We start from the raw sequence: 14,085 nt of genomic DNA, 5'->3' as shown, positions 1-14,085 counted from the left end.
AATCACACAAATAAATATTTTGTTAATTCCACATATTTAAAGTCTTGACAGCGTTCTTATTCGGAAAGTCTCTAAAACTGTTTAGCATACATCCAGTCTTACTTCATTCAACAAAATTATAAAATTAGGGTTTTGATAGTAGTACGTTAGTATAGTTCTGATAGGTGTAACGTTAGCTGAACAAGGTTCTGATAGGTGTAGTAGTAAACCTACTATATTTATGAAAATTTGATTTAAAAAAAGTATCAATAAATTAAATAAATAAAATATTAAGGATAATCATGAAACCAAAGAGTACATTTTGATTTACTTTTTCCTTTTCTCAAAAATACGTTGTTTATGGACTTGTTTGGATAAATAACTTTTTGGTTAATAACATCCTTATTCTGGGAAAATATGTACCGGTATACACAATTCTAGGAACTCTTTAATTGTTTCTCCTTTCTTAAGGCCAGTTAATTCCAGACAGACATCAAACACCAACAAACAAGTTGGCCATTGTATTTTGAATGTAATGAAAACCAACTGTAAATTTCACACTGCCCCAACAGACACCGACAAACACTGATTGATGTTCAGTTTGTCGGGTGAAAACAAACTCCGACAGTAAAAGCTTGCAAGAATATTTACTATGGTTTTCATAGTAAAAGTCCCTGCAAACGAACTATAATTTTCACTATATTTATATGAGCACTACTACGGCAAAATATATAAAACTACAGCAAAAAAAAAAATCAAAGTGTAATAAGATTTCCAATTTATTCATTTATAAGAATAATAACAATAGACTAAAATAATAATAATTAATTGTAAAAAGTATCACTGTCAATACGCATTTCCAATTGAATTTAGACGAAATGACTCCTCTCGGCTTCCGTACATTTAAACTGTCAACCCGTTAACCATGGCGTCCTCTGTAAGGGCAGTTACACGGTGTTGCTCTTTTTATCTACTTACGTCTTCGAGACTAAATGTCAGCAGTGGATTTAGATGGTCCTGCCGACCTTGCTCCTCTCGACCGGTCAGAAGCAGCCTCTATGAGCATGTACGGGAAGGGTACAGTCACAAACCCGAGCTAGACATGCAGCGTGTGTGCGATGAGACAGATGCGGTGACAGCGGAGGTGGACAATCGGAAAGGAGATCTGCGGGCAGCTGATGTCGAAGTTATAGTAAGACACAGCATGCATTAAAACAATACTGCTGCACAGACATTCGTTAAACTGATATTTTCAGATAAGTTAATGCATGTGAAAACGCTAATGGAACGCCTGTGTGGTACAATGTGTGTCTAGGTCTCAGTCTGGAAGAAACTACAGAAGGTGCAAAAAGAAATATCAGATTTGGAAAAGAGAAAGCTTGTGATCAGTGGCAAAGTCCGCGCTCTTGTAGTAAGTGTTCATAATAATGTACATAACAAGAGTTTCAATATGAAGTGTGGGTACTTTACATTGGACAGTTGACGTTTCCTGCAGTGTGCTATGTTATTCCTGTATGTACAGTTAAGCTAAAAGATCAATGGTGGGGGTAAATTACAACAAATATGTATTATTACAGTGCATAAAATATACACACTGCTTTATACTTATTTAACAGTTTACCCAAAAATGGTTGGTGAAGGTAAATTTGAAAGAAGAAGAAGAAGAATTTTGGCTATTTTCTCTTTGAATAGTCAATAGAATACTTTATAGTCGGTAGAAATAATTAACTGTATTCCTTAACTTAATAACATGTTAAAACAAATGTTAATGTTGCTATCATTTGTGGCTTATTTCTGGATGAAAATTTGGTTCAGTCCATTTTTACCACTCTTTTCCGTTTCAGGATGAACATGACAAATCCACTTTGTCTAGTGTAAGTACCAGCTTTTTTTGAATTGCATAACACTCTAATCTTTAGTTTGAAGAATTAAATGCGGGCTTTTTAATTAATAAAAGCATGAAAGCTTTTTAAAATTGAAAGCTGCTGTATTTTAGTGTTTTTTCTGCTTGCTTTGCGATATGTAGTATGTATAGGAATATTTGTATGACATTCTCTCCCTGCTTTGTACTTGACAGCATGTGGAGTACAACAGTGCGAGAGAAGAAGGAAGAGCACTCAGGGAGAAACTTAGTCAGTTGTATCTGCAAGAGTGTGAGCTGGAGAAAGAACATTACTGCCGCGCTCTACGACTGCCCAACAGAACACATCCAAGTGTGGTAAGGGACCACTCACCTTTCATAAAAAAAAAAAAAAAAAGTAAAATGTAAAAGGAAATATTATGTATTATAAAAAAAATAGTAAAACCATTCCTATTAACTGCTATTAAGTTATGAAACAATTTATTACTAAATGTTAAAGGAACCAAATCCAAGTATCAGATTTGCACCTAGTCAAATAACAGTATACAAAAACATACACATCATAATGGATTCTTTTAATGCTTCTGTAATAACTGAAAAATCAGGAAAGCTGGGTAGGCAATTTTGGAGAGGTAAGCTAGCTTAGAAAGCGCAAGATCCCACCCTCCCTTCAGAGTGCTTTCCAAAGCCACGCTTCCTTCAAAACACATGAGCACGCACAGCCAGAGCGGTTCATTTCAGCGTTGACAGTGTTGCCATAGATGGGCATAAGTCCGAGGACGTGAACAGCTCCGAGTATAACATCAAGCATCTCTTAATTACTGTAGTAACAACATGGCGTGAACGCAGCATAAGCTCGTTGTTTTGGTTCAGGAGGAACTGTAAAAGTGGCTGTTGTTTGTTTGCGGCGCTCGGTAACTGTCTACAACTCTGCATTGCATCATCTCTGCTGACGCGTGATGTCTGCGAGCAGGGTGTGCGGAGGAGGGTATGGAAATACATATGTTGACAGCCAGGTAGGACATCCAGTCATTGCATTTGGACCAAATGCAATAATTGGACGAACATTTTTTTGGGTTCCGACCTGAGACTTCCACAGAAGTAGTTTGTTTAGGCATGGTTTGTAGGGAATTACAAACATGCTCACATATATTCAAACGCACATAACTATAGAATTAATTTTTGATGCACACGTGAGCGCCATCAGCATTTCTCACAGGTTCGCGTTTAAAGTCTGTTTAGAGAGAACGGTGTCGTCTTAGCGGCCCCTAATTTAATAACAAATTATCCTTTCGACGGACGTTAATCAATCAAAACTAACTTTAGCTGGAAAGTAACATTATTCAAGAACCGCTATAAAGCCGAAACAATCTGTTACCTTCAATTATACGTTTATCCCTGTAAAGCAGCTTTGAAACGGTCTACATTGTTAAAAGCGCTATATATATATATAAAATATATATGTACATTTTTTTAAACATTTAGACGACTTCTATTATTGATTGCTATCAGGATGTGAAGAGAGTTTCATCCAGTATGACAAAGTGTTTATGAATAACATTGCCTACACTTGCTTTGACAGGAATGTCTTTTATTTAATTTTTTTGTTTTTTCTCCTAGCCCATCGGAGATGAGAGCCAGGCAAGAGTGGTTGAATTGGTTGGTCAGAGACGAGGTAAATTTATTTGAATAAAGCCATAAACCATCATATCCATTTCTTGAAATCGGTTTGGGCAAAAATACAATTTGGAGTATGATTTGAAGCAGCTGCCATGGGTTTCCCTGACCTTGAGTTTTGACTTTGTGTTATATTTCTTGCAGCAATTTACAATAAATCTCTAGCAATGAGATCAGTGTTTGAAATGTGTATTTTTTTTTTCAGCAGCTTTATCAGGGGAGGGGGGAGGGGGGGGGGGGGGCAGTACTGAATATAAACAACATGCATTTTTATTATCTTCTTTAAAAAAAATCTCAACATCTTGCATATTCTGCCATGGGCAGGGATAATATGAGCAGAACTGTATTATGTATTATGTTAACATACAGTCATGGCCAAAATTGTTGGCACCCCTGGTAAATATGATCAAAACTGGCTGTAAAAAATAAATCTGCATTGTTTATCCTTTTGATCTTTCATTCAAAAAATTGCCAAAATTCTAACCTTTCATTGAAGCAAGAGAATTGAAAGTGGGGCTAAATCACATTATGAAATAAAGGTTTTTCTCCAAAACACGTTGGCCACAATTATTGGCACCCTTTTATTAAATACTTTTTGCAACCTCCTTTTGCCAAGATAACAGCTCTGAGTTTTCTCCTATAATGCCTGATGAGTTTGGAGAACACCTGACAAGAGATCAGAGACCATTCCTCCACACAGAATCTCTCCAGATCCTTCAGATTCCCAGATCCATGTTGCTGCTTCTTCTCTTCAGTTCAGCCCACTCATCTTCTATAGGGTTCAGGCCAGGGACTGGGATGGCCATTGCAGATCTCGGTTTTGTGCTCAGTGACCCATTTTTGTTTTGATTTTGATATTTGTTTTTGGATCACTGTCCTGTTGGAAGATCCAAACATGGCCCGTTATAAGATTTCTAGCCCCGGCTGTTAGGTTTCGATTTTTTATCTGTTGGTATTTGATCCAATCCATGATGCCATGTATCTGAACAAGATGTCCAGGACCTCTGGCAGAAAATTAGGCCCACAGCAGTAAAGATACAGCAGAGTATTTCATTTTACACATGGGGTACTTTTTTATCCCTGTGTGCACCAACCCCATCTTAAGTGTTTGCTGCCAAAAAAGCTATTTTTTTGGTTCCTCTGTCCATAGAACGTTTGAAAAGTACCTGACACGACTGGCACTTCAAACGGGACGGGTTCTATGGTCAGATGAAACAAAAAAATAACTCTTTTGGCAGCAAACAGAAGTACCCCATGTGTAAAATGAAATACTCTGCTGTATCTTTACTGCTGTGGGCCTAATTTTCTGCCAGAGGTCCTGGACATCTTGTTCAGATACATGGCATCATGGATTGGATCAAATACCAACAGATAAAAAATCGAAACCTAACAGCCGGGGCTAGAAATCTTATAACGGGCCATGTTTGGATCTTCCAACAGGACAGTGATCCAAAAACAAATATCAAAATCAAAACAAAAATGGGTCACTGAGCACAAAACCGAGATCTGCAATGGCCATCCCAATCCCTGGCCTGAACCCTATAGAAGATGAGTGGGCTGAACTGAAGAGAAGAAGCAGCAACATGGATCTGGGAATCTGAAGGATCTGGAGAGATTCTGTATGGAGGAATGGTCTCTGATCTCTTGTCAGGTGTTCTCCAAACTCATCCGGCATTATAGGAGAAAACTCAGAGCTGTTATCTTGGCAAAAGGAGGTTGCAAAAAGTATTTAATAAAAGGGTGCCAATAATTGTGGCCAACGTGTTTTGGAGAAAAACCTTTATTTCATAATGTGATTTAGCCCCACTTTCAATTCTCTTGCTTCAATGAAAGGTTAGAATTTTGGCAATTTTTTGAATGAAAGATCAAAAGGATAAACAATGCAGATTCATTTTTTACAGCCAGTTTTGATCATATTTACCAGGGGTGCCAACCATTTTGGCCATGACTGTATATTATAATGTTAGTTTATATATTAATTGTATTATGTTGCTGATATTTGTAAATACATTTTTGCTCATTGGATTAGCTGCTTTACCAATGCTTGCAGTTTTGATCAATACATGGTGTGACTGACCTGAAATATTTCCTAACCTGGTCAAATGTTTTGTAAATGCTAGGAAATGTTGCACAAAAGAATATTGTAATTTAATGTAGTGTCATGTGTCCACCATAGAATTTGATTTCAAACCAAAAGGCCACCTGGAAATTGGAGAGGGTCTTGACATCATAAGACAGAGGTTAGATGTTTTCTCTGTCATGTTTTAATTTAAGTAAATTATTTATTTTTATTTGTTTTTCATTTGCATCTCTTTCCTCTTAGACGGCTTGCCCATGTGTCAGGGCACAGATCGTACTACTTGAGAGGGGCAGGGGCCAGACTTCAGTTTGCCTTGCAAAATTTTACTATGGATCTTCTTCAGAAATTGGTTAGTATGTTTTTAACTATTTCTGTTATTTGGAATAATGTCTCCACCCTCCACCCATAAAGGAACTTATTATTTAAAAAAGAAAAGTAAGTAAATCAATTTTGATTTCATATCGACTGATCCATTTCAACATTAATGTTTCGGTTGAGTACACTTAACTCAGTTTTGAATTTTTAACATTTTACAGGGCTTTATTCCCATGGTTGTTCCTGACATGTTAAAATCAGTGGTTTTTGTGAGTATCGCTTTGTTCTAATCTTACGGTGTAATGAATGATATCTATGTAACAACATTTTTATTACATTTATGGTATCCAAAATTCTGCATTCCATTTCGGAGATATCTCTGATTGTTTTTATTTTGTTTTAAACTATTCCTGAATTTTGAAGAGCTTTCACAACTATAAATGTTTGAACAAAGGCGTTTTAAAATGAAAACAATCTTAGTCCATACTGGCGTTTCCACTGCAATTCAGAAAAGATCTCCGTCCACACTACACGACCAGAAACGTCACATTAGCCCTTAGCCAATTGTTGCCGATTGCTCTAATAATAGCTTGCCTCCTGCGCATATAGGCATCTGCAGTACAAAATGCTGAGTTTAACTACACAATGGCTGCTAAAAAGGACAACAAAGTCAGCAAAGCTTCCAGTTCCGTCTCTTTGTTTACACGGTCGTCAAGGCTGGTCTGTTACAGAGCCGTTGAGAGAGACGAGTGAATGTGGGCAGCCAAGCTTCGTTTTTAAAAGTCTCCGTTTTGGTCCGTCTTCTACACTGACACGCAACCCAGAGTTTTCAAACTAAAATGGGGTCTGCAGCGTTTCCAAAAGTCTGTTTTCTAGGATCGAAAACTCCGGATGAAAAATTTTTGCATTTTTAATTGAAAACGCACTAGTGTAAACAGGGCCTTAATTAGATCTTCATTGTCACATACTACTGTGACTAATGGCTTTAGCAATATAATCTAAAATCATTTACACTGAATACTTTAGATGCAGCTGTGTATTAAGATTCTTAATGGAAATATAATGTAGTGACAACTGTAGTAACCTATAAAGAATCCCCATGAATCTCCATGATATTTGTGCTGTTTTTGCATCTGTTCAGGAAGGTTGTGGGATGCAGCCTCATGCTCATAAATCACAGGTGTACTCTCTGGACCCGTCACGCTTTCCTGACCTCAATCTTGCTGGAACAGGGGAAGTAGGAGTGGCAGGTGATAAAAGCATGAACTTCTGTGATATGATCATTAATCTTATGATATATGATAATTCAAAGATAATAAAAAATGTGAATTATAAGTTTTGTTATAAATTAAAACAAAAGTCATTTTTTGTTACATTCATACATTACTATTCAATAGTTTGGAATAGTTAAGATGTTTAAAATATTTTTGAAAGAACTGTCTTATGGTAAGACAGCTACCTAGACTGCATTTATTTGAACAAAAATACAGTAAAAAAAGGAATGTTATGAAATATTATAAAAAATAAAAAATAAACTTTCAATTTGAATGTTTAAAAAAAAAAAAAATTGTGATGGCAAAGCTGAATATTCAGAAACCATTAATGCAGTCTTCAGTCTCACGATACTTCATAAATCATTCTGTGCTGTTGATTGAACTTTCTATTCATCAAGGAATCGTGAAAAAATGCATCATGGTTTCCACAAAAATATTAAGCAGAAAAAATTCATTATTAATAATTGAGCAACAATTAAAACCTCTTAATTATTCCTAACTTTTGACCGGTATTTTATTTTAAGTTGTTACTATTAATAGAATTATACTAAAATATAGACCAGTTGGCATCAAATGTTAGGTTAGCAAAAAAAAAAACTTCACAATGAATTGATGATTACCTATATTTTACTAGGATATTTCATGGATCATGCTGTAAATTTGAAGGATTTACCTGTCAGGTATAAAAAGTCCCTGATTTACCTATTGATTGATCGTCTGAATGCTACATTAAGCTTTTCTTTGATTGATGCAAGCATAAAGTGTCATTTGTATTGCTTTTATGTTCTAGGACCATCTGTAGTAGCACATGTTATCGAGCAGAAACAGATACTGGAAGAGAGACCTGGGGGCTCTACAGAGTTCACCATTTTAACAAGGTAATCAGAAAACAGAAGTGGTAGTATGGAAATTAAATAAAAATAGAAAAGCAGAAAAGTTAAGATCCTTGATGTCAAGATGAATGTAATTGCAGTACTATGAACATTTATCTGTTACCTTTAGGGTGTTTTCTTTGTTTACTTTTATGCAGATTGAAATGTTCGGTGTGACTTCGAATGAGACGGGAGAGGAGAGTTCCCAATTGCTGGATGAATTTGTCATGTTACAGAAGGAGATTTTCTCTTCCCTAAAGCTTCATTACAGGTTTTGTCTAAAATCTAACCAATGTTTACACACACTAAGATTAAGCATAGTTAGTTCATTCATGTTTTGATTTAGAAAATGTGACATTCATATTATTTTGAAAATGGTATGGCATTAAAACCTTAAAAGCATTTATTTTAAGTACGGTATTTATTGGGCTAACAGTGGTTCTTAAAGTTTATTCACACTAAGAAGTAAATATTTGTTGTGAGTTTTCACTTGCTGTCAGTGGTCAGTCAGTGAATACTAGGAAAATATGTAGATATGAAACCAGTAGATGGATAATTGCTAATAAAATAGTAATAGTAATTCTTTCCCTCACAGAGTCTTGGATATGCCCACTCAAGAATTGGGGCCTCCTGCCTTCCGAAAGTATGATATTGAGGCATGGATGCCAGGACGTGGCAGCTTTGGAGAGGTTGGAACTGTATTTTAAAATGAAGAGTTAGTAGTCAGTGTAATTGATCATTAGATTAATGCATTAAAAAAAAGAGAACCATCAACAAGAATAATAAAATGGCATTTTTTGTATTTTTATGTATAAGAATGTATTTGCTATTTGAATTATTTTCTGCTTTTGCTTGTCAAAAAGAGGAATATATTTCTACTTTTGCATCCTTTTGTTGAATATCAACTTACTTAGCCCTTTATCAGATCTCCAGTGCCTCAAACTGCACAGACTACCAGAGCCGACGTCTAAACATTCTATATGAGGGAAATGATGGAAACCCTAAGTATGCGCATACAGTAAGAGGCTATTTATAATACCATCTTAATAACAGTATGGTGAGCCATGGCTGCAATATGTCCATTATATTTGTTGTTGTTTATAAATTTTTTTTTTTAAATATGATTATAGGGGATAATTACGGAAATTACGGAAGCCCTGAACCGCAACGTAAAAAAATCTATTAAAAAAAGACTAAACATTTCAAGAATAAAGTCTTCCATAGAAGTTCTTATTTATTTATTTATTTTATTGTAAAGAAATGCACTCGTTAAGCCGAACTGCTTCTGACATGGATCTAAATATAATTGTAGCTTTTTACTTCTATCTGGGCTTTCAACAAAAGGAAATTCTACAGGTGCTAATCTACCAACATGGCATTTGTCTTAGGACGCATATAGACGAGCACGAAGACTCCGCCGGAAGAGGAAAAAGGCACCACAATCTAGCTGATCCAAACTTTATGTGGCACGTTGACTCAACGCCACCTGGGCCGAGAACACTCAACAGTAACCGTACTGTCTCCCTCTTCACCGTAATTCCTTTCTGGATACATTTTAAATGCATAATTATTTAGTTTAGATCCATGTCCGAGACAGAGCGCATTTCTTTATACACACACAAAAAAAACTTCTAGGTAAGACCTCTCGTAATTTTGACATTCTCAAAATATTTAGACTTTATTCTAGTAATATTTAGACTTTATTCTCGTAATGTTTTTTCTTTCTTTCTACGTTGCGGTTCAGAGCTTCCGTATAAAATAGCTGCAGCAGTCAATAACACTTTATTTTTCATATTTTAGGTAAATGCTACAGCTTGTGCTATTCCACGTACCATCATTGCCATTTTGGAGACACACCAAACCAAGGTAGAAACTAAACTAGCGATTATTTTTCAACAGATATTCATTGTATTATTAATTTTGTCTCTCTGTTTGTCTTCTGTTAGGAAGGGACGGTTCAGATTCCTGAAGTCTTGCAGCACTATCTTGGCTTGGATGTGATAGAAAAACCTACATACACCCCTATTAAATATATGGGACCAAACCAACCTAAGCGACATACCTCAAAATAACTTCTTAAAAGTATATCAGACTTCAGTGAAGTACTATTTTTACTGTATTCTCCACAGTGAAGGCAATGTATATATACGTGTTTGTCTTATTGTCTCAAACCTCTTATTTCCAAAAACAACATTTATGTGGCCTATCCAAATTTTCAATAAAATGCCACCAGCGACATCTAAAAATTTGCTATGGCTTTGTTCACTAGTTGTACACTCTGGGGTGTCAATTTTTTCCACCAGATAAAGGTTTTGTTGGTGATTTTAACATAATAATAATAATAATGAAATTGGCATTTGTACACATTTTTAACTCTATTAAAGTTTTAAAGTTAGACAACATGTGTCCGGACTCACTCACAGTTGTAATCATTCTTCAGATTTAATATTGTCATATGGAATCGATGTTAATGACATTGAAGAAGCGTTTGCAGCAGAGTGATGACATCTCCAGTTATTATCGAGTCTCTTCCATTTAGCCAAGGCTGCAAAATCAAAAAAACTTGTTACCTGAATTTTCTCTATTCCTCAGCATACCTGATAGCTTAGACCTCGATGTTGCAACAGAAACTTCAATAAAAAAAAAAAGATTTTTGCTGCTTGTACAAATTACTTAAAATAAGCTCAAGCAAAACAAGTCCTATAAATTTTGTCCTAACTTAATTTCATTTTGTTCAGTTTCCTTTAAATAAATAAATAAATGTAAAATTATAGCTGGAAGCAGCAGTTATCGGATCAAGGCCCTTATGGCCATTTTTGGCATGTTTGGACATTTTATTAGGAAACTTTTGAACATTGCAGCATTCACATGGTTAAACACTTGCTACACATTGAATTTGATCAAACCATTTTCAAATCTATAGCGTGTTGCTTTAAACAGCATGCCACTTATGCAATGGTTTGTTTAATTGTACAGACACTTGAGTTTTTGAAGGCAGAACCGTATTGGATCTAAATTACATAACATTACACGTCATTTCATCGTAACTTTTGCTTTTTAATTTATGTGCAAATCGGTCCAAAGATCAGTCAAAACTTGTCAAGTAAAAAAATAAAAATCAGTTTCCCAGAAAATAGCTCATACACAGAGATGCCAGCAACGAATAGCAACGACTGCCTTCAGGTAGCGTGTGTCCCTTTCAGATAACCACGTTTTTTTTTCCCGCTCCTCCTCTTCTGTTTCTCTCTCTCTTTTATATTAAATTTCCTCTTAACTTCCTTATTGGTTTCTGCCCATTAGGAAAAGTGAAAAGCTGGATTTCTTCCATATCGCCACACTCTCTCTCCCTGGAGAAGACAACCCATAGTTGTGGAAGTGTGAATCACATTTAAAATCCAATGAATTCCTCATCATCAGAAGATTCGTTGAATATTTGGCAGAGCTTTTTCTTCTCCTGGCATTCCAGCTCTTCAGCAGTGGGAAAGCATGGTTCAGTTTGCACACATGCACTGTGCATCCCGATTTGATAAAAGATGACTGAAAAAATGTACTTAGAGAGACTAAAAATAAGACACCTGCATGGGTAGGTTTTCAGCTGAAATTGCAATTCGTTGTGTTTGGAAAAATTATTTAATTTCATTGTAAATATTCTGCTAAGATTTTATATTTCAATATAATTATTGCAGAAATGCACAGTCTGCCATCATTTTGATTTGAATGTGTTTTTATCAGTTTTTGATACGGAACGGAATCCGACAGCAAAAAAACAGCTGTCGGAATCCGTTCCCCCACCCTCATTATGAGAGGTTTTGATGAAGTGGCTTAAAAAAAGGCTGATTCAATTTTTGTGTGGATGGAGCTTAACTGCCATCAGTTTAAATCATTTTTTTGCCTTTTAATCCTGATAGGACAGTATGGGATAAAAAAATAAAAAATAAAAAAATCGGTCGTCAAAATCCCAAAAGTGTTAAATGTCAGTGCTTAGACCACTAGGCTATACGGGACAAGTGCAAAACAAAAGTTTGTTGAGTATTTGAACCTCACTGATAAGAAAAATGAGAGGGGGGAACAGAATCCGACGGCAAAAAAACAGCTGTCGGAATCCGTTCCCCCACCCTCATTATGAGAGGTTTTGATGAAGTGGCTTAAAAAAAAGCTGATTAAATTTTTTTGTGGATGGAGCTTAACTGCCATCAGTTTAAAGAATATCTTTTGCCTTTTAACCATGATAGGAAAGTATGAAAAAAAAAAAATAAAAAAAAAATACGATGACCCCGGACCTGTCGTCAAAATCCCAAAAGTATGAAAAAAAAGAAAGAAAAAAAAAACGATGACCCGGGACTTAAACTCTGGTCGTCAAAATCCCAAAAGTGTTTAATGTAAGTGCTTAGACCACTAGGCTATAGGGGACAAGTGCAAAACAAAAGTTTGTTGAGTATTTGAACCTCACTGCAAAGAAAAATGAGAGGGGGGGAACAGAATCCGACGGCAAAAAACCAGCTGTCGGAATCCGTTCCCCCACCCTCATTATGAGAGGTTTTGATGAAGTGGCTTAAAAAAAGGCTGATTCAATTTTTTTGTGGATGGAGCTTAACTGCCATCAGTTTAAATAATATCTTTAGCCTTTTAACCATGATAGGAAAGTATGAAAAAAAAAAAAAAAAAAAAAATACGATGACCCCGGACCTGTGGTCAAAATCCCAAAAGTATGAAAAAAAAGAAAGAAAAAAAAAACGATGACCCGGGACTTGAACTCTGGTCGTCAAAATCCCAGAAGTGTTAAATGTCAGTGCTTAGACCACTAGGCTAAAGGGGACAAGTGCAAAACAAAAGTTTGTTGAGTATTTGAACCTCACTGATAAGAAAAATGAGAGGGGGGGAACAGAATCCGACGGCAAAAAAACAGCTGTCGGAATCCGTTCCCCCACCCTCATTATGAGAGGTTTTGATGAAGTGGCTTAAAAAAAGGCTGATTCAATTTTTTTGTGGATGGAGCTTAACTGCCATCAGTTTAAAGAATATCTTTTGCCTTTTAACCATGATAGGAAAGTACGAAAAACAAAAAAAAAAACAAAAAAAAAAACAAACAAACGATGACCCCGGACCTGTCGTCAAAATCCCAAAAGTATGAAAAAAAAGAAAGAAAAAAAAAGACGATGACCCGGGACTTGAACTCTGGTCGTCAAAATCCCAAAAGTGTTAATTGGCAGTGCTTAGACCACTAGGCTATAGGGGACAAATGCAAAACTAAAGTTTGTTGAGTATTTGAACCTCACTGATAAGAAAAATGAGAGGGGGGGAACAGAATCCGACGGCAAAAAAACAGCTGTCGGAATCCATTCCCCCACCCTCATTATGAGAGGTTTTGATGAAGTGGCTTAAAAAAAGGCTGATTCAATTTTTGTGTGGATGGAGCTTAACTGCCATCAGTTTAAATCATTTTTTTGCCTTTTAATCCTGATAGGACAGTATGGGATAAAAAAATAAAAAATAAAAAAATCGATGACCCGGGACTTGAACTCTGGTCGTCAAAATCCCAAAAGTGTTAAATGTCAATGCTTAGACCACTAGGCTATAGGGGACAAGTGCAAAACAAAAGTTTGTTGAGTATTTGAACCTCACTGATAAGAAAAATGAGAGGGGGGAACAGAATCCGACGGCAAAAAAACAGCTGTCGGAATCCGTTCCCCCACCCTCATTATGAGAGGTTTTGATGAAGTGGCTTAAAAAAAAGCTGATTAAATTTTTTTGTGGATGGAGCTTAACTGCCATCAGTTTAAAGAATATCTTTTGCCTTTTAACCATGATAGGAAAGTATGAAAAAAAATAAAAAATAAAAAAATACGATGACCCCGGACCTGTCGTCAAAATCCCAAAAGTATGAAAAAAAAGAAAGAAAAAAAAAGACGATGACCCGGGACTTGAACTCTGGTCGTCAAAATCCCAAAAGTGTTAAATGTCAGTGCTTAGACCACTAGGCTATAGGGGACAAATGCAAAACTAAAGTTTGTTGAGTATTTGAACCTC

At 35.9% G+C, this 14,085-nt stretch overlaps 1 protein-coding gene across 2 annotated transcripts; it reads left to right on the top strand.

The window, feature by feature from the left end:
* Positions 1-844: 844 nt before the first annotated feature.
* Positions 845-10,692, top strand: sars2 (seryl-tRNA synthetase 2, mitochondrial). 2 transcript variants are annotated; one of them, XM_079610613.1, is made up of 16 exons: positions 845-1,171; positions 1,295-1,390; positions 1,824-1,853; positions 2,057-2,197; positions 3,461-3,515; positions 5,694-5,757; positions 5,841-5,946; positions 6,134-6,181; positions 7,054-7,162; positions 7,821-7,866; positions 7,977-8,064; positions 8,217-8,329; positions 8,654-8,747; positions 8,984-9,076; positions 9,859-9,924; positions 10,005-10,692. In XM_079610613.1, the coding sequence occupies exons 1-16, from the start codon at positions 905-907 to the stop codon at positions 10,128-10,130; spliced, it is 1,542 nt and encodes a 513-aa protein (XP_079466739.1). In that variant the 5' UTR covers positions 845-904; the 3' UTR covers positions 10,131-10,692. The 2 variants fall into 2 exon arrangements, with proteins under 2 accessions (XP_079466739.1, XP_079466740.1); XM_079610614.1 differs by lacking the exons at positions 9,859-9,924; positions 10,005-10,692 and adding an exon at positions 9,447-9,595.
* Positions 10,693-14,085: the final 3,393 nt, after the last annotated feature.

Source organism: Phoxinus phoxinus, assembly GCF_949152265.1.
Source record: "Phoxinus phoxinus genome assembly, chromosome: 4".
Taxonomy (NCBI): domain Eukaryota; kingdom Metazoa; phylum Chordata; class Actinopteri; order Cypriniformes; family Leuciscidae; genus Phoxinus; species Phoxinus phoxinus.
The sequence above is the reverse complement of the archived record's forward strand: the minus strand, read 5'-3'. Positions and strand labels throughout refer to the sequence as shown.

What these genes read in the sequence shown, in the direction of transcription:
- sars2 (XM_079610613.1), top strand. Translation starts at nt 905, where the DNA reads ATGGCGTCCTCTGTAAGGGCAGTTACACGGTGTTGCTCTTTTTATCTA. An exon ending in CTTGACATCATAAGACAGAG is followed by an intron (nt 5,758 to 5,840) that starts GTTAGATGTTTT and finishes CTTTCCTCTTAG; the next exon opens with ACGGCTTGCCCATGTGTCAG. An exon ending in AGGGGAAGTAGGAGTGGCAG is followed by an intron (nt 7,163 to 7,820) that starts GTGATAAAAGCA and finishes ATATTTTACTAG; the next exon opens with GATATTTCATGGATCATGCT.